We start from the raw sequence: 26,458 nt of genomic DNA, 5'->3' as shown, positions 1-26,458 counted from the left end.
ATATGCCATCTATACTATGCATACATATATTAGATGTCATCTACACTATACACATGTATTAAATGTCACTCATACTATACATACATATATTAAAGAGAACTGAGTGGAAGAGCTAAACCCACGATATTATTAGACAGAGCATTAAGATTTTGTATCAAAACATAAACAACAGAAAAATAAATGGTTCTTCATAAAATAATTCATGTTTTTAAAAAAATTTTCATTGAGCTTTTTAAATTTCATATATTTCCCACTCATATCCAGACCCCTCCCCCATTCATGCCCCCCCATCCCCCACCAAACCCTGTGCACTCTGCCATACATGTGAGTCCTATTCATTCAGGTGTTGTGCCCAGTGTCCTTCAGTGTAAATGTGTCCACTGGAGTCTAGTCAGCACATTCAGTGGTCGTATGTAAGTCATACTCTCCCTCACCCAGCAGCAATCAGTCTCAAATTGTTCTCAGTCTAGTGCTGGCCGCCACCTATTTCTCAACTCCCCTTTGGGCCCTTGTTTAATTGAGCTAACGTGGGTCCCATGCTGGACACCACCACTGCCACAGGCTCACGTGAGGAAGCCTCCCTATGTTCATGAACCAGCCCTGGCTCTTACAATCTTTCCACCTCCTCTTCTGCAGTGGTCTCTGAGCTGTGGGTTCCATTTAGAAGTCCCATCCTACACTCTACAGTCTCTTAATCTCCAAAACTTGGCCAGTGCGGCCTTCTGTGTGCATTGCACTCTGATGTACAAGGAAGGCTCACTGGTGAGAGTTAAGGGGTGCATTAGCCCTCTCTCTACCCCTTATTCCACTATGTTCCATGAGCCTTAGTCATAGAGATTCGACTGCAGATGTATCACCTAGAACTGGGCATCTCCCAGGTCTGTGTTCTCTGTGCCTGACCAGATGTGCACCTCTGCAGTAGCCTCCATCTGTTGCAAAAAGAAGCTTCTTTGATGAGTGCTGTACGGCATGTTCGTCACTGTAAGGGAGGTCTCTTCTGGCTGGCACTGCGTTCCCTGCCAAGCAGCTCCCAGGTCTACATATGCTTTAAGGTTCAGACACTCTATGTGCATTTCTCACGGGGTTTCTAGGGCATCACTTTTCCCTCTAGGTTTCCTGCCCCCCAAGGTTCACTCATCTCCATTCGTTTTCCTCCCTCCTCCCTCCCTCCCTAGTCACAGTGCCCCCGTTATCCCCACCCTCCCCCAAAACCCCCCGACTTCCCCCATCTTTCCTCTCCTGACTTCCCTCCCTCCCCCACACCATGGTCCCTGCATGTCCCTCCCTTCTCTCCTCCCTGCCGATTACTCCCACTTTTTCCACCTCCCCCAGGAAACGTCTGTTCCCCACTGTCCCAGTTTAGGTTGTTTCTTCTCCTTTACCTCCATGTGTCCTGGCCTTTCCCTGGGTCCTGGAGTTACATCAGAATTTGTATATTCACATACAAGGGATTGGTGCTGCCATCCACAGATGAGGGAGAACATATGTGGCTTGCTTTTCTGCGTTTGTGTTACTTCACTTAGTGTAACACTGTCTAGTTCCATCCATTTACCTGCAAATTTCATAATTTCATCTTTTGTTACTGCTGAGTAGAACTCCACTGAGTAGATGTACCACATTTTCATTAACCTTTCATCAATTGAGGGACATTTAGTTTCCCATTTCTTAGCTATTGTGAAGAAAGCAACAAACATGGATGTACAGGTATCTATCTCTAGTCCTTTGGGTGTATGCCAAGGGGTGGTATCACTGGATCATATGGTAGGTTCATTTTTAGTTTTTTAGGGTTCTCTGTGCTTTCCACAGTGGTTGCATGAGGAGTTTGCATTCCCACCAGTATTGAATGAGTATTCCTCTTTCTCCGCATCCTCTCCAGCATTTGGATTCTTCCGTTCTCTTGATCTTTGCCAATCTGACTGGGTTAAGATGGAATCTTAAAGTGGTTTTTATCTGCAGTTCTCTAATTACTAATGGTGTTGAGCACTTCTTAAGGTGTTTCTTAGCCATCTTTATTTCTTCGTTTGAGAACTCTGTTTAGGTCTATTGCCCATCTTTTTAGGGTTATTTTCTTCTTTCTTGTTTTGAGTTCTTTATATATTCTGAATATTAATCCTCTGTTGGATGTGTATCTGGTGAAGATTTTCTCCCACTCAGTGGGTTTCCTCTTCCCTTCCTTAGTTGTTTCTTTTGCTGTACAGAAACTTTGTAATTTAATGAGGTTCTACTTACTGATTGTTGACCTTAGTGCCTGAGCAGATGGTGTCTGGTTTAGACAGTCCTTTCCAAGGCCTATATCTTGAAGGGTGCTGCTTATGTTTTCTTCTAGCAGTTTCCAAGTTTCAGGTTTTATATTGAGGTCTTTGATCCATTTGGAGTTGACTTTTGTGCAGGGTGAAAGATAAGGGTCAAGTTTCACTTTTCTGCAGGTGGGGACCAGTTTTGCCAGTACCACTTGTTGAAGGTGCTGTCTTTCCTCCACTGTGTGTTCTTGGCATTTTTGTCTAATATCAGGTGGCTGAAATTATATGAACTCACGTTTGGGTCTTCTATTGTGTTCCATTGATCTACGCATCTATTTTTGTGCCAGCACCATGCTGTTTTTATAACAATTTGTGTTTTTTTAAATATCTTCAAGAAAGTAAGTAAGGGACTGGAGCGATGGCTCAGCTGTTAAGAGCACTGACTGCTCCTGCAGAGGTCTTAGATTTGGTTCCCAGCACCCACATGTGGTCTATAATTCTAGTTTCAAGGGCTCCAGCGCCCTCTTCTGGACTCCTTGGGAGTTGCACACTTGGTGCACTTACATACATGCAGGAAAAACACTAATACACCTAAAATGAAATAAATCAAAATACTATTACTTATTTTTTTTATTTTGTGTGTATGAGTGTATTGCCTGCATGCATGAAAGTGCACCCATTTAGTGCTATGCCTGTGGAGGTCAGAAGAGGGCTTCAGATTCCCTGGAACTGGAGTCATGGACAGTTGTTAGCCACCATGTGGGTGCTGGGAGTCAAACCCAGGTCCTCTGCAAGAACAGTCAGTGCTCTAAACAGTTGAGCCATCTCTCCAGTCCCAAAATACTGTTTTTCTAAGAGAAAGTAAATAAACTGCTCAAAGAATAGGAGAAAATATTTCCAAAGCATATATCTGATAAGGGTAGGTGTCTGGTACATGGGACTAACCAACATAATTCAGCAACAAAAGACACCAGCCTGTTATACATGTATGACGATGCTGAGTGAATATCACTGCCAAGGACGACAGGGAAATGGTGAGCAAAGGCACAAAATGAAGCTGGATGTAGACTCATCAGGGTCAACACCTCAGTAGGCTTTGTCTGCACACACTTGTGAGTGGGACAAGGTGAATGACAGAACACAGCAAGAGCTGGTGAGCTTGTAAAGTAACAGGCACTCCCAAAGACTGCTGTGGGCCATGTCAAATGCACACCCACTTTGGAAGATGGCCTGGTCTTCCAAAGATCATTACCAGGAGTGTTGCCATGTGACTGAGAACTTTCCCTCCCTGGTGTACAGCCAAACAAAATGAAAGTGTATCTCTTCATAAAGCTCTTTTTGTTAACATCATAGCAACCTTTTAGTCAGAATACAGAGGTGGGCTAAATGTCTGTGAGCTTATAAATGGGCTGAGCAGAGCCGCACAGGGGAATGTTATTATTCCACCATAAAGGGAAAGAAGGACTGGCTGATACTTATTCCCATACCCAAGTACTAGAAAGGAAAGTGGGGAAAGGAACAGGGGCAAAGTTTTTCCAAAAGCGATTCTGTATCTTATTTTTAATCAGAAAAAAATCTAGTTTTCAAAATCTGTGAATAGGAAGATAGGCTTTAAAACATTAATTTTTGTTCTTTGAAAAACATTTTAGTTTTTAAAAGACATATTTAATTATATGCATGCATGTATGTGTGTGTATATGTGGACATGTACATATTTTTGTAGTACCTCCAGGAGCCAGAAGAGGGCATTGGTCCCCCTTCAGCTGAAGTTTCTGGCAGTTGTGAGCTACCAGTGTGGATGCTAGGAAGTGAACTTGGGTTTTCTACATAAACACAACTCACACTTGACTAACTGAGCCATTTTTTTTTACCCTAAAATATTTTACTTAAAAAAAATCTTTTTCTTTCCATTGCTACTTCATTTATAATTTTTATAGTCAGAGAATTTTCCTTAAACTTAATATGTACCCAAAGAGTCCACACAGATGTAAAAAAAAAAAATAGCACTATTTCACACATTTAAAACCAGCATGGTGTCTACGTCTAAAACACATTTATAGTCTCCATTCTTTTTTATTATTTCTTCATGTTCCAAGAACAGAAATAAAAATATATGAATTACTGATAACTTTTAGAAATAGTTGCCAATAATACTCTATCCAAATAATGTCACAAAAATTTGCAAAAATGTTTGCTGTCTTTTTCTGAAGGGATAATGGAATATACACTCAATAAAATCTGTCAATAAAGTCAAAATTATGAACTATAAAATTGAATTCAAGGACGTTTTCAAAATTCATGCAGTTGTGATCCCTAATACTATTAGGGAGCACACAAGGAAATTAGGCTGTAGTTCAAGTCTGATTTTGTTATAATAACTGAGGAATCGTGCCAGCCCCAAATGGCCTGCAGAGCTGTGCTGTGTTCTGGAAGGAGACTTTCCAGCCCTGATCATTGGAAGATCAGTCCAGTTCCATGAGAAAATGCAGGTTTGCCTTTTGCTTACATAAGAAACACTGCAATTCTGTCTCATGTGAAAGTATGAAACAATGCTCTGAATCACTGAATCCTAAAATTTTTTATGTCAAAGGCAGGACCAAGAACACATGTGAATCACAGCGTTAATATTAACAGCGATTAAGATGAACAATAATCTTTATCAGGAGCTCTGGCGTGGAGCCCTCTGATCCCAAGGCAGCCATGTGGATGTAGGACAGCTGTGCACACTGTTAAACTGTGCACAAGTGTCTCTGTGCGCTTTCCTTTCCACCTGCTTCCTCCACGTGTACACCGGTAGTCCTTCCCCTCCTGCAGCTTATTCCTACTGGTTGGTTGGGAGGTGAGACTGACTCTCCCTGACCTTCCCTTCTTGTGGAACCTCAACAGTCAAGTTTTGTGATGATCTTGGGCTTCAGATGCAACTAAGCTTGGGGAGAAGGCATCTGTCCACAGCTTGCCAGAGGACTGGCCTATGCAACATCCACGTGTGTGTGTGTGTGTGTGTGTGTGTGTGTGTGCTTGCAAAGAGAGAGAGACAGAGACAGAGAGACAGAGAGATAAGTTAGTATAATAGAATGGGAAACGAGGGTCATTTCTTTGCCCCCAGTGCTAGCCAGCACAGACTAAACACAGGAAATTAACTCAAAATACCTAATGAAACGTACAGTCTAGAAGTTCGTTGTCTGATCATGCGCCCCTTATGGTGTCTGTTCCTAGTAGCTTGGTGACTCTCTCCTAGAGCAATTCAGGGGCACGGTCTCCTTCCTAACCTGTGAAAGGAAGAAGCAACTTGAAAAAAGCAATTCTCACTTGTTAAAAACCACAGAGGTAGAGTCTCTACTGCTCTGCTCATATCAGTGTTGATTATGCATGTGCCTGCCCTGGGTACCTGGGGTTCTGGCAAGGACAGCCACTTCCCAGCTACAGCATGCGCCGTGGGACTGGGTAGAGAGCCCCCTTGTCTGCTCAGTCTTCAACAGTGGAAGGAGTCTTTATTACACACAAAGCAGGGCTTCCACACATTGGCCATACCAAGAAGGTTCCTCGCATTGGTAATAGGTCCTGGATGGTAACTGGGCTCTGTGCAGGTCCCAGGGCCTCAGGGGACAGAGTGTAGGAGTCACCGTGAAGGCAATAGGAAAAGACTTAGAAGATTGTAGGTGTGAGTGAAGTTTCTTGGATAAGGAAATGTAGAAATAGTCACCGCCCCCACAAGAAGTCCCAGAGGAGGAATCTGGGGTGGGGGGGGGGCGCCTGAAACATAAAAGTGCTGCCCAGGGTATGTTTCTGTCAGTCATATATTTGAAATCAATTTCAAATTTTTAAGGATTTAGCAAGAGTAGTGACTGTAGGCTCTATGTAGTTTCTTGGGGGTTGTGATTAATATGAATGGATAATAGAGGCTACGTTTCTTTTAAAAATTAATCATTATACTACAATGCCTGTGTGTGTGTGTGTGTGTGTGTGTGTGATAGTTGATAAAGTCCATATGCTCCATCTCCACCTTTGTGTTCTGCCACCCACTGTGTGGACCCGATCCCTCAACAGACACACTTCCAGAATCAAAGGGAAACCAGTGATTAAGGGTCCTGGGCTCCAAATATGGGGAAAGTCCCACTCTCAATGTGTCTCAAGTCCCTGGCCTTTCCCTGGATCTGCTCATGCCTTATGGGATTTTATTAGAGGTGCTACATCCTCAAACGTGTAAGGCAGATTGGTGAAAACCTAAGACAACCCAAACTGGTTTCCGAGGGTCTTCTGTGTTCCATTTCTTTTATAATTACTGTGGTGGTTTCAGCAAGAAATATCCCCCAAGGCTCATATATTTGAACAACTGGCCCCAGTTGGCACTATTGGGAAGGTTCTGGAACCTTCTGGAGCCTTACTAGAGGAAGTATGTGAGTAGGGGAAGGCTTTGAGAGTTTATATCTCAACCCACTTCTAGTTGACTCTTTCAGCTTCATGATGGTGCTCCTGTCTCCTGACGCCAGACACCCCCACCTTCATGGACCCTCTTTCTGGAACCATAAGCCAAAATAAACTCTCTCCTCACCAGGTTGCTTTTGATCATGACGTTTATCACAGCAACAGAAACCAAACGAGGACACTTACCAAGTATGTTACTTGATTAGTTCAGAATGTAGCAAAGCTGACACAATATTTTCAATGCATACATTTTCTCATTTACCCACTGAGGACACTGAACTTGGGGTAAATTATATAACCCCTCCTGGTGGGCTGAACAGATAATGACCCAGTATTGAATTTGGAACCTGTATTGTTTCCAAAGGCCAGGTCCAACTTGAGGTTAAAGGCACAGGAGCCTTACCCAGGCGTGGGAACCCATCACTGTGCCTGGTGCCTTAGATACAAAAAAACCCAGAGCAAGTTGCCAGATGGAATGTGTACTTAGACCCTGCAGAAGTAGGAAGGAACTCCTTTGGTGTATGCAAATCCTATCACTAAACATTATGAAAGCTTCAAAATAGCCAAACACCCCATATCTGTAAAAATCCCCCACGCCACCACAGCAAGCATAAAAGAAATGGAGGGCAGGAAAGCTTACAGGTCAGTTTTCCGGTCAGCCTTACGTGTATCAATGTGTCTGTCATGGAGTGGCAAACTGGTAATAATGAGATTATGAAATAATGGAAGATTTGGTTGATGTTAGAGAATTATTATTTTGTTTTATATTCCCTTACCTTTAATGTATACCAAGAATTCAGTCTATTATCCTATGAACACCAAGAACTTTTGAAACCTTTATAAAGGCCTTTCAAAATCTTGGTTTATTTATATTCGTAATATCTCAGTTGGAGAGCTTACTGTCATGAATGAAATTTGATTTGCGTTTTTGCTTACTCAATTGACCCTGTGTTAAACAGGCTGTCTCCTATGTATGTTGTTTTCTCGTTTTATCAATCTTTCTGTTGTATTTTATTAAATCAAATGAGTTAACTTCCCATCTGGGGCTACAAGGAGACCCTGTCTCAAAAAAAAAAAAAGAAAAAAAAGTGTACATTTAAGGATGTAATTTTTATTTAAGTGTGTGTGTACCTGTGTGAGTATATGCCATAAGTGTTCAGGTGCTCAAGAGGCTAGATGAGGATGTTGCATCCCCTGGGTCTGGAGTTTCAGGCAATTGTGAACAGCCCAGCAGGGGTTCTGGGATTTGAACTCAGGTCCTCTGGAAGAGCATCAAGCTGAGTCATCTCCTGGCCCCTGAAAGTGTTTTTTTAATACAACTTTATAAACATGAAAAATACATTTCTTAGCTGGGCATGGTGGTACATGTCTTTAATCCCAGCACTCGGGAGGCAGACCCTGTCTCAAAAATAAAGAGACCAAAAATAAAGTATTTCTTCACATTAGAAATAACCCCTACCATAAGATCTTACATTTTGCAAAGTCAAAACACTGTCTTACTAATTAGTTTTATATGTTAATTTTTCAGCAAATTACAAGACCACACTGTAGAGCTGAGACATCAGACGACATTTATGAACTTAAGTGTTCTAATGTAACCTGGTGACACATTACATGCACAAAAAGGTGCACATTGTACTTTGAAATCTGAGTGAAATAGACTTAAGCCAGTAGGGAAAAAAAGGGCAAAGATGATGCAACATGAAATTCTAGCCCTTTGGGAAATAGAAACACTGTAATTACATCACTTCCTCTTAAAGCCATCCGAGTACATAAGACTGCTGGGAACAGCACTGTGTGGGGAGCCTCGTGATGCTTTTTTGTCTCCGACACTCAGAAGGCTGAGAGGAACGTAGTCTCACCCCACGTTGGCTTTCTGTGAGCAGGCTTCAGAATGTTACCGACTTGCACACTCCAAGATTACCATGGGGAAGTTTGAAAGCACTTTCTCGGAAATGCCTGTTTGGAGGGGAAACGGAACTATAAAAATACACCAGGCTGACAAATGACAGGCAGAGAATGGAGAAGAAAAGGCATCTTAGTTTCACACCAGGGTAGAGGCTTTTCTTCCCAAATGAATATTTCGACAGCTGAGCAAGATGATAAACAGCAGTATCATAAAACACTTAAGTGGAAACAAGTAGGAGGACGTGCGTCATTCACCTGGCCCTCTCCAGTCCCTGACATTCATGTGTGGCAGCGCCTGCTACAGATTCATTTATCTAATTTTGAACTGGAATGAGCACTTTACAAAGGCGTCCCCGTGCACTACTGTGTGCCTTTCCTAGAGGGGCAGAGCTTATGGAAGAAGTCAGGTAGCTAGACTGGAAACAGGTAGTACTTCCCAAGACTCAGATGCAGGGTGAGCAAGCCCGTTTCTGGTGGGAAACACTGTATAGACAGAGAGGTGGATGCGTTTTTTTCCTCATAAACATCAGCAGAATGGTATTGTATAAATGTCTTTGTGTATGTATGTGTTTGCGCGTGCGCGTGTGTGTGTGTGTGTGTGTTGGGAAAGAGGTCAACCTAGGAAGGCATTCCTCATCTCTCTCCCTCTCCCTCCCTCTCCCTCTCCCCCTCTCCCCCCCCTCTCTCTCTCACTTGCTCTCCCTGCTTTTCCACTTGATAGGCTGACTACTGATTGAAACCCAGGCATCCTCCTGTGTACCACCACTCCCAGCTTTTTTATGAGGGTCTGGTGATTGATCTCAGATCCTTGCTACAAGGCAAGCACTTTATTAACGGAGCTATCTCCCTAGTCCCATAAATTATTATATTATTATTTTTTATTTTATTTATGTGTATGAGGGTTTTGCCTGCATGTGTGTTTGTGTACCTGTGTTGTGCATTGCCTATTGAGGTCAGAAGATGGCATCAGATCCCCAGAACTGGACTTAAGCAAACCTGGGTCTTCTGCAAGAACAGCCTTGTAATGGCTAAGCCACCTTTCCAGCCCTCTAAATAATTATTTTTTTCTTTGATTTTTTAAAAGTATTGCTAATTATATGTCTATTTCTAAGTTTAAATCCAGATGCTTATAGATATATATATATATATATATATATATTCTGGGATTGCTCCAGCTTTGAGAGGCCATGTTTTTTGAGGATCATTGATGGACCTAACAGTTATTACATTCATGGTTAAGAAGATCACAAGACCAAGTCTCGGAAATTAATTATTTACATGTGGCAGGAGCAGAGGATTATCTAGCAGTTACCCTAACACTTGACAAACAATGTTTCGTATGAATCACACACAGATTTTTCACAGAATGAAAATTCCTAGGCTCCACATTTTAAGTGTTCAGATCTGAATTACTTAGTTGCATATAACTAAAGGACCAAACTTCCAAATTCAAGAGCATATGGAATGTAGATTTATATGTTTGAAAATTTTTCTGAAGTTAAAAATGTCATGTATGTTTGAGGAAAATTCTTTAATACTATGGATATATAATTGTCATCTTTACCTCAAATGAAGAACGATTTGCTAAAGATTCTCTGACCAAAGCTCAGGTACCACCTGGGTCATTCTGTATTTAGCTACCGTCCTGCACGAAGCCATGCTGAACCGCTCTGCTATCTGGTCAAGCATGGTATGCATGCTGTGCGAAAGACACCACAAGTTAAGTCCAGGGGCAACACTTGCAGCCAGTTTCTGCCTCTAGAAGCTGTGTTACCCTCGTGGAGGTGATATCAAGAATGTTTGCTGAGGCTGGAAGGCCTGAGGAGCCCACATCTTGGCATGTAGACATCTTGGCATGTAGACTTTGTTGAGTAGACAGTTGGGTACTCATGTAGTGAAAGTGGTTAGAACTGCCAGTCCTTGGTGGTAATAAAAGAGAAAACTTTACCTCAATCAATGGTAATGGTTTTAGTATTTTTTAGAAAGTGCGTCTTCTATGTTCACCCGAGGTGCTCTTTCCATGCTCGCTCGACAGTGCCACACGGGCACTGTTGTCAGAATTGGAGTGGCAGGGCTGGGGAGCTGGCTAGGTAGTAAGAACACTTGCTGTGCAAGCCTGCAGACCTGAGTCCAGATCCACAGCTCCCACCTAAAAAGCCAGGCATGGCCCTGAATAAGGGTAACCCTGGTGCTGTGACAGGTGGGGGCAGGAGGATCACTGGGGCTTGCTGGTGACCAGCCCAGCTCCAGGGTGAGGGAGAGACCCTCTCCGCAGGGAAAAAGGTAGAGAGTGATGGAGCAGCCATGTCCTTCTCTGGCCTCTGTACATTACCCTTATATGCATTGTACATGTGCCATGCATATAACCTCACACATTCCCTCTCTTCTGTCTCTGTCTCTCTAATCTCTGTCTCTGTCTTTCTCACACACACAAACAGTTGGAGTGGGGAGATCATCAGTGTGATGGCAGGTCATCAAGTGCTGTACTCCAGAGGAATGACCTCATAGATACCATTCTGTATGAAGCAGGGGGTATTAATGGGGTTCCTGAGGGAAGTGTACTGTAAGCTGGAATGCCGTCGTCATGTCATAGCCTTGTAAAGCTCACATGGCATAGATTGCATGGCTGCACATGGTTAAGCACTTATTATGTGACAACTTGGACACACTGCTTCTCCAACAAAGAAGTGAAGGTCTCTATGCAAGAAAGACAACCATGGACAACCATGTCCTCTAGGAAAGAAAAGGGCCTCGCGAGGAATTTATTCGTTGACTAAACAATTTTCTTGCAGGGGGGGCATCATTTGTATTTACTTTCTGTTCAAACAAAAACCTCCAAATCCAATTTGACTTCCAGGCAGACTTCCTAGTCTTAAGATTTTGAGTTTGCTTTACAAATTTTTACTTTGTTTGGCTGCGTTCATATCAGCTCGTTGGCTTTTAGTGAGTTCTGTAGGGAGATGTCATCAGTAGGACATTAAGTTTCCTCTCCCACCAGCCAAATGAGTGCCTAGGAAGACAGATACTTCTGCTTCATCTTGTAGTGACAGAAATCATGGATTTATTGTGCAGAAATCCTACTCCATGCTATCTTTAAGCACAGGCATACTAATTTCTCACAAACCTACGTAAGAAAATATGTCTGGATTTACCAAGTGCCTTGAATTCACCCTGGTAGGAATCCACCTAGAATGTGGAGGAGAGGAGAAAGGTTGACTAGGACAATTGTTATAAGATCCCACTCTTTTCTTCCCGCCAAATTGATTTTGGGAGCCGTCACCCAATGGTGCATAGCTACCATTGCCACATGACCTGGGACGGCTGATACTGTCTCTGTTTTCCAAAGTTGGAGAGGACCTGGCTGTGATTACAAGGTAGTATGTTGAAACTGTTGGCCAGTTTCAGTGCTGTGAGGATCATTCACATGATCACAACTGCACTGCTGGGCTGATGCCAGCACTGTGCTCCTGACATGGCAAGTCATGACGTGAACCTCTCTGTCATGACGTAAACCTCTCTACTGTCCAACACACTTCCTGATGCTCATACGAGGCCTGTATCTTAACAGGCGGGGGAGATTCAGAAGAATAGCTATGAGGATGGGGTAGGATATTTGTTTGCCGATCTTCAGTAAACCACATAATCATTGTAAATATTAGTTTCTTCTGCAAAGGGAAGAATAGGGTCTGGAGATAGGACTCGGTGGTTAAGAGCACTTGCTCCACAAGCATGAGGACCTGAGTTCAAAAACCCAGCACCCATGTAAACAGCTGGACATGGACAAGAACACCACACACATGCACGCATGCACACACACACAGAAGATCAGTGTATGCTCACAAATGATTAACCGTTACCCAGTTCTGTCTTCCCCTGTAATGCCTCTATTGTTACTGACTTGGGAAGGAGGCCGAGCTGGATGCTTTTAGTTGTCAACTTGACACACCTCGGTAGAGGGAGGCTCAATTGGGGAATTGCCTCCATTGGACTGGCCTGTGGCCATGTCTGTGGGGCATTTTCTTGATTGTTGAGTGATGTGGGAGGGCCAAGCACACTGTGAGCGGTACCACCCCTGAGTGGGTGGTCCTATATTGTATAAGAAAGCAGGCTAAGCATGGGCCAGGGGAGTAAACCAGTTAGCAGCATACCTCCATGGTCTGTGCTCCAGGTTCCTGCCCCAAGTTCCTGTTTTGATTTCCCTCGATGTTAGACTAGGCTGTAAGCCAAATAAACCCTTTCTCCCCCGAGTAGGTTTTGGTCAGTGTTTTTATGACAGAAATTGAAAGCAGACTAGAACAGAGGCAGAAAAGTACTGATCAATAGGTGTAAAAATAAGTAGGTTTAGTTACAGATTTCAGTACTTTGGAAGAAGTCAAACAAGGAAGGGACTGAGGAGTGACATTTTAAGAAAGGAGATTCTAAGTTTAGATACATGGCTAGTTTAAGTCTTGTTGAATAGGTGGCACTTGATATAAGACCTGAGGGGAAAGAGAGGGTTAGCTGTGTGGCAGTGTGAAGGGTGAGGTTCAGGCAGTAACCCCGCCTCAGCCTCCCCAGAGTTGAGATCACAGGCATGAGCCACTACAACTAAGACTCTTACTTTTTTTTTTTTGGTCTTTTTGAGACAGACTCTCCCTGAAGCCCCAGCTGTCCTGGAACTCACTATGTAGATATGTAGACCAGGGTAGACCAGGCTGGCCTTGAACTCACAGAGATCCACCTGCCTCTGCCTCTCGAGTTCTGGGATTAAAGACACGCGCCACCACACCCGGTCCAAGACTCTTACTTTTTAAGGATACATATTTAAATTTGTATTTTTCAAATAATACTCAAAACTTGGTCATTATCTACATCCTCATGCAAACAAATGACTATCTTTTTTCTTTTTTTTTTTGGTCTTTTTGAGACAGGGTTGTAGCCCCAGCTGTCCTGGAACTCACTATGTAGACCAGGCTGGTCTTGAACTCACATTTTTTTAATGCCACCCACTTACTCCTCCTCAAAGGAAAAATTTTATGCCAATTTCGTTATTATCTACTTGAACCAGTTCTTTGTCAGGAAGAACGTGTTCAGTTGCTTACACTTTACTTTCCTCTTCCTGAACATCTCAAGGTGCCTTGGGTTTCCAGTCAGCTAATCTCTACCCAGATTTTGTTATATTTCAGAGTTTCTCTTCAAGAAAGTGCCCTAATAATTGGGTCTTTGAAGATTGAGGGTTCCAGTTTGAATGTCTTCAAAAGATAGATCTTGAACAGTGGAGAGATGGTGTGAGATTGCAATTTGTGCAATCCGTTTTCCTTGGAATTATGAGCCCCTCTGCCAAACTTCTTTGGAACCCTGTCTTGAGTTCAGAGTCTAAAGTTTATTTTAAATAGCTGAATAAATGTTTCCCAGTGATCCTTCATCCACAGTGTGCTAGATTCTGCTAGTGGATTCTTTCTGGATTTTCTTACTATCCTTCTTTAGAATTCAGTTATTTTTCTTTCTTTTTATATCTTCTTCCTTGGGCTGAGAAGTCATGTGATAAAACGTTTTAGCAACTTTTACTTTCCTTCAAACAAAAACTGAATGCATCCCACCTTAGAGAAAACCACTGTAGACAAATTATGTTAATTGCTTACAAGACTTGGACATTAGTCAACGTGAAATTTGTCCCCTGAGGTATAGAGAATAAATTCTATTATAGGTCCTACAGTTTGATAGATACTATCTTGGGAGAATTTCTATAGCAGGCTACAGAGAAGGAGAACCTAGGTAAGGTTGAGAAGTTTTTCTAAGTTGAAAAGATGGAACTGAGAGTTTCAGGACTCCAAAGTGGTCAGCGTTTTCAGAAACAAACACAAATAAGTCATTTCAGCTGTCGGCTGTATGTAGTCCTTAAGTATTCTGAAAGGCGGGAGGAAAGATCAAAGGTAAGGGTGCTTGGTACTCTTAAGAACCAGGAAATTACCAGGAAATATAGTCCGTGGTGAGAATTAGAATTAGCCAGTCAAAACTTCAAAAATCAAACACACATTGCAAGGATCAAGCAAGTTCATCACAGCATATATAATACCTGTATTCTGGATATTGGGGCAAAATGCTACATAGGGATGTTGAAGGTTAAAAAGGTATATAACTATGTAGGGGAAAACTGCAGTGTATGAAATGAGGAGAGTCTGGTGGAAATTAACAAGAGATTATTCACTGAGGCAAAGATTTCATAGAAGTAGAAAGTAGAACCAATGCAAAATGAAACTCAGAGATGAGATGGTGTGGAATGATGAAGGCAACTTCAGTGAGCTCTCATTCAACCTCAAAAGAGTGGATGTATGTGCAACTGGAGTTCCTGAAGGAGAGGAGGATGATTGAACAAAGAAAAAATATTCAAGAAAGTGGTTGCTAGTAATATGCAAGAATTTATATATAATCACAAAGCCACATGGCCAAGAAGAAAAAGAAAATCTCCAAACAAACAAAAAACCACAAAGAAAATCACAAATGACTATATTATTATTGAATACCTCAAAGCTAACGATTCTTTTACTAGTGGTAAAGACAAAATAGTCCAGCATCAGAAGAAAAGTATGTATCATTTACAGAGGCTGAACCATTAGGAAGACAACAGCTTTCCCACCAGAAATAATGCAATGGCCCAGCATTCTAAGAGTCAGACAGAAAAAAAAAATGGTGCAGCTGTAATTCTGTATCTGAAGACAGAATCTTTTGGAGATGATAAGATATATAAAATTAGAGAATCCGGTATTGGAGCAATGGCTTAGTCATTAAGAGTACCGGCTGATTTTCCAGAGGACCTGGGTCTGATTCCCAGCACTCACATGGTGGCTAATAACTGCTTGTAACTCCAGTTCCAGGGACTCCGACACCCTCTTCTGGTCTCTGTGGGCTTTGCAAAACATGATGCGCTCACATGGTGCAAGCAGAACAGTCATACATGTGCTGAAGAGACAGCTCAGTGGTTAAGAGCAGTGGCTGCTCTTGTAGAGGACACAGGTTCAATTCCAGCACCCATATGGCAGCTAAAAAGTGTTTGTAACTCCAGTTCCAGGGGATCTGACCTCCTCTTCGGACTTCCGTAGGCATCATACAACAGGACAGGGGTGCACTTACACACATGCATGCAATACACTCATACACATAAAAGTAATAATAATAAAAAACAGTCCTACACTTGAAATAAAATTAGATAATAAATACATAAGTAAAATTAAGGCCTACTGCAGGCATAGCTGTCATAAACATTTCATAAAAGTCTTTCAGAAAAAATGAAATGGTACCAGATGTAATATGGATCCATATGAAAAGGAACTCCAAAAGCTGACAACCACATTTGTAAATATGTATTTTTTCTGATTGTTGAATTCTCTTTAAGGGGAAATTTGCAGGTCTAACTAAACAGCACAATAGTAAAGAGTTTGTGGTATAGCGATACATGACAGTGCAGTAAAATAATCCAGAGTGGAGAAACAAAGCCATTGTTTACGTTTCCAAAGCTATATATAATTTATTCTAGATAATATTGTGACAAATAAGTAGAAAAAAACACTGAGATAATAAAACAAAGGCTTTGTAAGCCAGTATGTAAAGAAACGGGAGCCAGAAATGTACAATGATGCAAAATTAGCAAAGAAAAGAAGTCAAAACAGACTGGGTTAGTAGCAAGAAAGTAGCAAGATGACAGTTTAAGCCGTATCAGTAATCATGCCAGAGTTCTTTCTAAGTACTCCACGTGAAATTCAGAGATTGGAAGAACGTGCAAAAATAAGGTCTCTCCAGTTGAGTGTGTGCTGCAGACAGGAAAAGCAGTTCAAATGTAAGGAGCAGGTCAGTTAAAAGTAAAGGATTGAAGAATGCAGCAGGCAAACCTGAATCATGGAAAAGCTGTGCTGATTTTATTGATATCAGAAAATACAGGTTTTTACTGCCACAGTTTTATTGAAGATACTGAAGCCAATTGCTTATTGCAAAGGGCATCATTGATCAATAAAATATACCAATTCCTAATGTTTATGTACCAACAAAAGAACTTAAAAAACAGAGAGCAAACGTATGGAGCCAAAAGGAAAATAGAAACATCTCCAGTTATATGCACAAACTTCTATACTCCTCTCTCAATAACTATTAAAAACAAGTGGACAGAAAATCAGTAAGTGTATAGATTGGAACACCACTGCCAACCAACTTGACCTCCTTGATCTTGAAAGGACACTCACTCCGTCTACAGCTGAGTGTGCATGTAGTTCTGAAGCATACAGGAAATGTCATCCCAAACAGCCCAAATTCTGGGACATAAAACACACCTCAATAGATTTAAATCTATTTCAGCCATATGAAGCATATTATCTAATTATTTAAATTAGATACAACATATTCAGAAATATCTCTAGATACTTAGAACTTAACACACTGCTAAATAACCTAAAGACCAAAGAAAAAATCAAAGGAAAAATTTGAAGACACGGATGGTGATACATGCCTCTAATGCTAGTACTTGGAAGGCTGAAGCAGGAGGATTTTGAGTTCATGACCAACTTGGTCCATGTATTAAGGCCCTGCCTCAAAAATTTTTTTTTAATAGGAATGGGAATTAGGTAATACTTTTAATAGCATGAAAATATAACCAAATATATCAGAACATTGGGTTGCTTTCCAGTAGTACTTTGTAGGATTTTAATAATCCTGACTGCCATTTAGAACAGATTTCAAAGAAAGAGCTTACATTTTGTAAAACTGGAAAAATGATGACTCAAAGTCTATGAATGTTATTTTGAATTTAGAACCGGAGTTTGTGAGGGAGTGTTCTCTTTTTTCCTCCCTCCACCTCCTCCGTGTGTCTAAAGATGTGCAGTACCAATCTGTTGATTCAAAACTGATAGGACCAGTGTCTGAAGTGTGAGGAATGTTTGACTATCATTAGGGATGGTAGTTGTAACACTGTGTTTTTCCTTCTCCATATTGTTAGGAATCTCAATTTTCGATGACCATATGGTTGGAAAGATTGTAAACTGCATTTCTCATAGCCTGATTGCTAGGAAGAAAGAAATGTGAATTAAGCTGTGGTCAGTGACATTGTATATCATAACTTTTGCTGTTTGAGATACCAAAGTGAGCTGCAGAGATAGCTGGGCAGTAAAGAGTGTGTGCTGCTCTTGATAAGGACCCAAGTTCAGTTCCCAGCATACCCATGTCAGATGGCTCACAACCACCTGTAATTCCAGCTCCAGGGAATCCAAAGCCTCTGGCCTCCATGGTCATGTAGACACACACAAACACACACACACACACACACACACACACACAGCATACATATAATTAAAAACAAAAGATACTAAAACTCTTCCATTTTAGTAGTCTATGCATCCATGCATTGCCTCAGAGCTGAATTGGGCTAAGCCTGGCCAACCTTTCCTGAGTTCCCTCTCTTGTGTCTATAGCTAGGGGCTAGGAGGGCCTCACATTTCTGAGACTGGCAAGCAGACTCTTCACTGGGGTAAAAGGAACAGCTTTAGGCTGGACACCTTCCCATCGTGTCCTCTAAATCTTCCCTCAGGCGTTTGTTCACAAGGTAAGCTTAGATTCTTGACCCCAGTGAGAGTTATTTATAAGCATTTTCAAGCCCCAGCATGGAACATGTTGGCTAACTTGGCCAAAGAAAATCAGTATCAACCTAACATCCCAGGTGTGTTATCCACCAAGCATTATGGAACCTGTGTCAGACTACTGGAAGAGTTTATGTGAGACAGTTTGCTTGCTCTGTAGCCTTGGCTGACTTCCAACTTACTACATAGCTCAGACTGGCTTCAAATCTCTGACAGTTCTCCTATCCCAGGCTCCCAAAAGCTGAGATTACAAGCCTGGGCCACTGCCATGCATTTTAAAGAAGGAGGCATGATCTTTCTACGTATGGATAGTCAAGGATTCGTCATAGCATAGATTTATGTTACCTCACTATCAAAATACATCTGTCATTGAAAGGTACATAATAAATTCTGTATTTTTAGCTAATTTTTGAATAATGGTAAAGTTTATATGTTTTATATATTTATAAAGCCTTTTGTAGCTTTCAAATTGCATCTTGGATTGTTGCTAACAGGGATGAATTTTCATTTGCATGCATTATATATACTTTTAGATTAATGAAATAAAAGTAGTTATCTTAGGAATTTTCAGCAGCGTGGCTCATAGGGAGGGAATTATTTTTAGAGACAAAATGCCAAACTTGAGGCACTAATGGATATTTGGGGGAATTTTTTGTAAAAACATGGCGATAGGTCTAAAGCCTGTTTTGGAACAGAGCGAAAAGAGAAGTGAGCGACCGTGGTGCCCGGAAGCCCAGCAAACCTAGTTTTAGGGAAACTAAGAACAATATTAAATTCAATTAGAACACTTCCCTTTTCACCCCGAATTCTTAATAAATTTTAACAAACCCACTTTTGACAAGAATTACTCTCCATAAAATGGAAACACTGGCCAAGGTGATAGGGGTGGACTCTCCTTGACTTTAGATTCCACGACAGAACAGGAAAATTAGGGCCACAGTAACCACAAGGTTACCATACACACAGAATTCTTAGGAATTTAAGGAGAAGGAAATTAGGGAGACAAGGAGCCTCACTAGGATTTCAGGGGGGATGAAGTCCTGTTGATAGCAATAATACATTGAAAAAGCTTTAAGAGAACACCCACAGGTAAAGCTCAGCCAGAACTCCCTGTTTCTCCTCCTCTGGCGCGCCCTGTCCTCTCCTCCTCTGGCACTCTTCCATCCTCTTGTTCCTTGGTTCCCACACTTTATATGTGGTAATGCACATGATTATTCCTGGTCAGAAATGCAATGCGTGTCCAGTCCTGTAAGGTGCTTGCCAACTGGAGAAGAAAACTCAGATATGTTGATCTCCAGAAAGAAGTCAGGCCCCTGTTACCGGGTGATATACTGGAAATGGTAGAAATATGCAGTCAGAAGCCTGTTGGATTTTCATAGCGAGATGTAACACATAACTACCAATAAATGCCAGTTATTTTCCAGGAAAAATCAGACCCCACTTTTGACTAATTTCATAGCTTCTGAGGGGTTGCATAAGAACGAAGGTGGGAAATACAGCAAGTTACAAGGCCACATTTCATAAGCACTGGCTCATCTTTCTATAGCCACTGATGTCTTGGATAGAAGTTGGTTGCCTATAACCATATCTAAAACTTTCTTTTTATGACTTAAATATTTGCACACCAGTTGTCTTCTTTTATCCTGAAATAGCAAATCCAGTGAGTCCTTTTACTCAGATGAGGCATCCTGAAGCAGTGATAATTCTTTTAAATCTGTAATTTGAAATCTCTTTCCAAGATATCTGAAACTGTATGTTTTATTTACAATGACATGAACCAGATAAATAGACTTCCTTTAAATGATGCTGTAAAAAGTGAGAAGCTGAGGTGTTCCCAAAAGAGGGGCTGAGTGCATGCTTTACATAACATTAACACTTAGTGGGGCTGTCTTCTTGTGGAAAGATTCTTTGTCAATTAAAACACCTACATGTATAAAACGGGTCTGGACCAACTAGTTAGAAAACAAGAGGAGGGAAACCTGGAGTTGTGAAGACTAAATTAGCTGTCGGCTCTTTTCTATTTTCAGGACTTGAATGTCTATATTTTGATTTCTTTATATAGCACTTAAATACCTAGTTCCCCATTTCCTTTCTAGTCATATATGACTGACTTCCCTGGTTCTATTTCTGTCCCTTTCTCTATTTTCTTCCTTCTGAAGCTCCTTGTGTTTTCTGTCAGGGGAACTTCCTTATCACCTTCTTGTCTATTTAACATTTCAAGATTTTTCTTCCCTCCTCCCGCCCTCTCTTGTACCTAATGAGCAAATTATCTAAAAATAGATAATATTCATCTTTCTACAAAATGTTGTATCTCCTGCAGGTTGGACGCCAGTGTAATCGTAAGAGACGAGTGTCTGGCAGACGGTGCCTTCGGTGCCAGGATGGAGTCTATGACCTGCAGGAGCTACATCCTGATGGCTGCCACCCCTGTAACTGCAACACCCCGGGGACTGTCAATGGAGACATTACCTGTCACCCAAATTCAGGCCAGAGCCTGTGCAAGGCAAACGTTTTTGGTATGTGTAATGTGCAAGTCTACAGCCACATCTCTATTACCAACTGAGAGAAATATGCTCAGTTTGATTTCTTAACTGAAGCGTCAAGCAAATTTCCTTGCTCAAGGCAGACTGGAAAAATAAATTTGGATAAAATTAACTGTCTAAAAATGATTAAATTAATAATTCTATCAAACTGCAGTTTGAAGCTTAGTTTAATCACTGTGTTAGAAGTTTCTTTATTCAGAAAATGCATTAGTTCGCATGCACCCACACTAATAAGTCATAGAAAAATATAATTTGCTTACTGCATAGATGTTTCTTTTAGAAAATTAACACTTTTTCAAAATGTTTTGCATTTAATGAGTTCCATGCAAACCATTTCCTTGCAAAATAAATGGATTTTTTTCAAAATATCCTATGCTACAGGGTCCTTTGCGATAAATCTTTCCATTTTTTCTATTATATTTCTTTGAACTGTTCCTATGAAGTGCAAAGTAAGTTAATGTCATCCCACAGATCGTGCCTATTGCTAGGGTTACTTATAACAAGCCACATAATTTTAATTTTGTAATTCTGTACCAAGCCGATTATAATAAACAGCCAGCTCTGGTGTTATTTATCATTTTTTATATAAGACGTGCTTTTTTGTTTGTTACTCCCACAGGTATTCTTCATAAATTAGATTTGATTATAGCAATTTATTACATCCAGCATTTTTGAGGGGCACCACCGCCACATGAGGCCAAAATTTATCAAGTGCCCGAAATGCACCACATACATAATGCCCTTTGAAATTTTGATATATGAGAATATTACGAGAGGAAAGTTTTCTGATGAGGTGCGTCCTGTATCATAACTGAACGAGCCTCGGCTCCTGTAGGAGTTTAAGGAAGACCTCGGCCTTTCTATCGTCATCCAGGTGTTGAGTCCAGCATGGCTCTGTTAACATTGACCTAAACCTCATGGTAATAAAACATGCCTAGCAGTGTGCACATCATGTACAGCACACATTCACATACACACCTCAAGTATACCATGAATACCACATAGATGCACATCCACACACATACATCCACAGACACATATGCATATATACACATCATATACACCATGAACACCACACACACAGACACACACAAGTACAGCATGAACAACACAGACACATGCACACCACGTGTACATATATCATGTACACTATTCACACATGTATAGACAAATACATATGTATACACATAGCACACACATACACATACACCACCATGAAGAGCACTTAAACACATACCCACACCACTTATACCATGCACATTACACACTTACACATACACATATACACACATCAACACACACAACACACATATAATCCACACATACCACTCATACATAAACACACACACACATATACACATTCATTCATCCATACATATATACATATGCACCTTGCACACCACTCACACCACATATGTGCAAGCGTACATGCATATATATATATTTATATGTATTTTCATGTTCTTCTAAATGGCATTTTTAATTTCTGTACTATAAGCCAATCTGTTTTATTCACATATATGCATGTAAATGTCATGTCCCTCAGTATCATCAGGCAAGCATTTAAATTAAACTAATGAAAAGAAGATAGAAAGGATTGACAGTATTACACAGGCTCCCTGTGGTTTAAGGAATTAAAAATAAGGCGGGTGTAACATCACTCACTCACGCAGCACTGACTGTTTGAAGTCGGCTGGCTTGGAAGAGCAGCAGGTCTTTGTAGGTGTGATAAGCGATGTGAATTTCATCTGTGTGGTCTCCTTTGTTCTTTGGTATGAGACATGTTTCAAATTCAGTGTGTAGAAATGAGTTAAGCAGAGGTCTTTACAGGATGAGGTTTTGGCTTTTCTGGGAGGATGGCCTCGTCCCTGTGTCCCTGTGGTGCTCGCATTCCAGGGCCCGAAGAAGGAAAAGTGTTAAGAATCACCCAGCATTCACCCTGACCCCTCTCTATATGCTCACTGCCTTCTACTTCTTTTACTGGTTGTTCAGAATGGTGTTCTGCAGGAAAATATAAATGTTATTCTGCGATGATTAAATCATCACTTTAACATTATTCTTAATAGTGATTTCTGAGTAATTTCCGCAAGTGAAATACTTTGAATAAAAACACAAACTTGACACGTATATATATTTTCCTAATGGGATTAGCAAGTATCCTTGCTCAAGATTGCCTTGTTAACAGGAACAAACAAAACCCTGGAAAACACAAGGCTGTGCTGTACATGTGTGGGAAAGCAAACTGTTAGAGTTAACAAAACCGTTAAATCTCACTAATGATTCTATCACCAGTAAAATACATTAGCACCAATAATTTTATTAAAGTAGGTCATTCATCTAGAATAAAAAGGGAGAAGAATGGGAATTAAATGCCAAGTGTGCTAAGGCGGCTGCACTTGTTAGCACGAATGCGATGCCCCGTAGGCCTTCCCGAGTATCGTTAGGAATAGATTACCTGTCAGGAATATGTATGGCATATTCAAATAAGCACTGTGCATATTTTTAAAACTGATATGATATGAATCCATGTAGACCAATTTTAATAGTTCAAAATGAGTCATAATTCTTGTTAACAATACAGTTATTTTTAAAATTTGCAGCAATCTTGGTCCTTTTTTATTTTCCTTATTGAAATGAAATGATATGCCTTAGGTGAGTCATTCATCACTGTTAAAGGACCTGCCTTCCTCTGGAGTTCTAGAATTTTTATCCACATATACATGCACATTATGTATTTCCTTCCAGTTTAGAAATACCTTTACTCCATATGAGCTCCTGAGTTTGTATCTGAGTCTTATTCTAGGGCTAAGATATTTATTGCAATTATAGTTGAAAATAGATAGATATCTCAGTTGATTCAGTGCCACCTGGTCAGGTATTTAAAGTCATGGATATGTGCAATTTCCGTAAAGAAAGGGTTTCACATATAAAGATTACTGTTGCATTTTTCTTCAAATTCCTTTGCTTTGCAATGTCCTTTTGAAGGCTGACATAAGTTGTCAGAGGTTTGAGTTTAGATGACAAAACATTTTTCTCCATTTGTAAAATGTATGTATGTACTCCTTTAAAGAGAAATAACACAAAGAGCCAAATTTATTTAGTGTTTGAAGAGGTGTGTTTTGGATCACACGATTTGACAGGCAGTGTGACTGCCTTATGAGCCAAGGAAAGCATAATTTATATTAATTGAAAATGATAAAACACAGGCGCGTTCAAAAGGATTAAAATAAAATTACTCTGGAGAAGTTGTATTTATATTAATTATTTAAATGTGTGATATTTGAAAGTGTGTATGTTCTTGTCACAAAATAGCTGTCAGCTTAGTGCTTAATTTTTCCCCTCTCTAGTTTGTAAAGATATAATAAGCAAATAAGGATTTTGTAATTTCGTGTGAATGTGGCATGGTATTTGGGTATACAGACATGTTATGAAGTGTTTTATTCAGGGTCACTGATATATCTAACTATATACTTAACAAGTTTTTGTGGACAAGAGTGTTAAGATCTGTCCCCTCACCAGTTTTCAAGTGTGCAGTTTGCTATTTAAAAAGCTAGTCACCAGGCTCTAGAACAGAGCTCTGGAACCATCTATTCTGTCTAACTGAAGTTCCTCACACTTTGTAGCCCTTTACTAACACCTTACCGAATCTCTTCAGGCAATGGTGATTTCTAACAAAGCAGCTACTGTGCTACCGCGCAGCTCTGTACACATTTTGTTTGAATAGATTTATTATTTGTGCGACTAGGAGAGAAGCCCCATACATAAAACAGGAACAACATGTACGTTCAGCACTTTTCTTTGCATTAATTAGTGATTAAATTTTACAAAGTACGTTGTTCTCAATGTCAGTGTGAGAGTCAAATTTGTACCAACATAGAATTCTGCACAAACAGAAGACCAGTGTGCCGCTTGCTTTTTCTTTCTGCGTTAAATATCTGCAGTAATGTTGCTTCATCCTCAGCCATCTTGAATAGAATTATTCTACCTTCCTCACCTTTTAAAACGTATTTTATTTTCAGAGCTTAAATGTAATCGCTGCAAATTCGGATTTAAATTTCTCCGAAGTTTTAATGATGATGGATGTGAACCCTGCCGGTGTAACCGCCACGGCTCAGTGAACCAACTCTGCAATCCCCTTTCCGGGCAGTGTGAGCGCAAAAGAGAAGCCAGAGGACTTAAAGGTGACACTTGTAGAGAAAACTTTTATGGGTTGGCCGGTATTTCTTGTAAGGCCTGTGACTGCAACAGAGCTGGCTCACAGCCCGGGACAGTCTGTGATGTCGAGACAGGACAGTGCATCTGTAAGCCCAACGTTGGAGGGAGACAGTGCAACCAGTGTTTGCCAGGCTACTTCCTGTGTCAAAGTAATTCCTTCCTCTGTGTGTCTTGGTACTGCCATGAGACTGGCTCTCTGCTGTGTGACAAATCAACACGGCAATGTCCTTGCAAATTAAGGGTCACAGGTCTGCACTGCAATCAGTGTGAATCTCACAGATACAATTTGACCTTAGACAATCTTCAAGGCTGCCAGATGTGTGAGTGCGACTCGTTAGGGACATCACCTGGATCCAGCTGTGACCCGATCAGCGTCAGCAGGCAGTGCCTATGCCTGCCTCATCAGCAGGGAAGAAGTTGTGATCAGTGTGAGCCAGGTAAGAAACATCTGTGGCACACTTCCAGTGCAATCACTTCCCTCTTCTCCCATCTAAAAAAATACATCTCCAGCATCATTGTATTTTTGTCATCCAATCAGCTCTATTCCACTCACTCAATTATCTTGTCTATAGTTTGCTCTTTGTCTGGGTAGGGACTCTTCAAATGAATCCAACCCATCACGTTATTGGCTTAACTTGAAGTAAGACCGTTTTTAAACAATTGATTGGAAAAAGGAAGAATCCGGGGTTTTGGCCCAACAGGTAAGAGGACTGTTCTTGCAGTGGAGTGAGGTTCAGTTCCCAGCACCCACATGCCAGCTCTCACATGCCTGTAACTCCGGTTCCAGGACATCTGATGCCCTCTTCTGGCCTCTGTGGGTATTAGGCACACAGGTGGTGCACACGCACACATGCAGACAAAGCATACATGTAAAATAGAAATAAAGGACTGTCAAATATCCATGAGATGCACTGAATCTCTAAACAGAACAGATTAAGTAGGACGCCTGAACAAGCTGTATAATGACATTATAAGGAAACGTAGATGTTTTAGATGTATTAATATTACTAAAATAGGCTGCTATCTGACCCTACTGCACAGAGGCCTGTCTCCAACTGTTTCCCAAATGGAGAAAAGACCTCGCCTGGTTATTATTTTAATTAAAATAATGCATCACGATATTACAGTAAGTACCAACAGTTACCAGATGTCGAACAACAATACTAATTGTTACCTCTTGAGCCACATCATCTTTGAGTCATCTGAGTCTGTGAAAACTAATGTGATACAAATTCAGAAGGAGAATCTACTGGTCAGTGGGAAAGAATACAAAGTTGGGACGTATGTAGGTACAGCTCTGTGGAAAAGAGCTGTGTCTATGAATCACACTCTGCAGATCAGGGTTGTGGTTATGGGTCGTAGTAACAAATTCAAAGAGACAGAAAGAGGATGATAAGCAGCTCATTCTTTTTTGATACAAGTATTGGCTTATGATCTAGTTTAAATGCAAGTATGGACTGTAGTCTAGCAAATATAAGGCAGTGCAGCAAGCTCTTTAGAACTGGAACACTCCTCTCTCTCTCTCTCT

General features: G+C 40.9%; 1 protein-coding gene across 1 annotated transcript in view; it reads left to right on the top strand.

Moving 5' to 3' along the window:
• The window catches only part of Ush2a (usherin), an 828,188-nt gene that overhangs the window by 152,239 nt on the left and 649,491 nt on the right, over window positions 1-26,458 (top strand). The window contains 2 exon segments of the mRNA XM_008834819.2: window positions 20,493-20,688; window positions 24,735-25,367. Coding sequence (XP_008833041.1) covers window positions 20,493-20,688; window positions 24,735-25,367 — 829 coding nt within the window.

The sequence above is a fragment of the Nannospalax galili genome, unplaced genomic scaffold (assembly GCF_000622305.1).
Source record: "Nannospalax galili isolate Female #2095 unplaced genomic scaffold, S.galili_v1.0 scaffold657, whole genome shotgun sequence".
NCBI classification, from domain to species: domain Eukaryota; kingdom Metazoa; phylum Chordata; class Mammalia; order Rodentia; family Spalacidae; genus Nannospalax; species Nannospalax galili.
The sequence above is the reverse complement of the archived record's forward strand: the minus strand, read 5'-3'. Positions and strand labels throughout refer to the sequence as shown.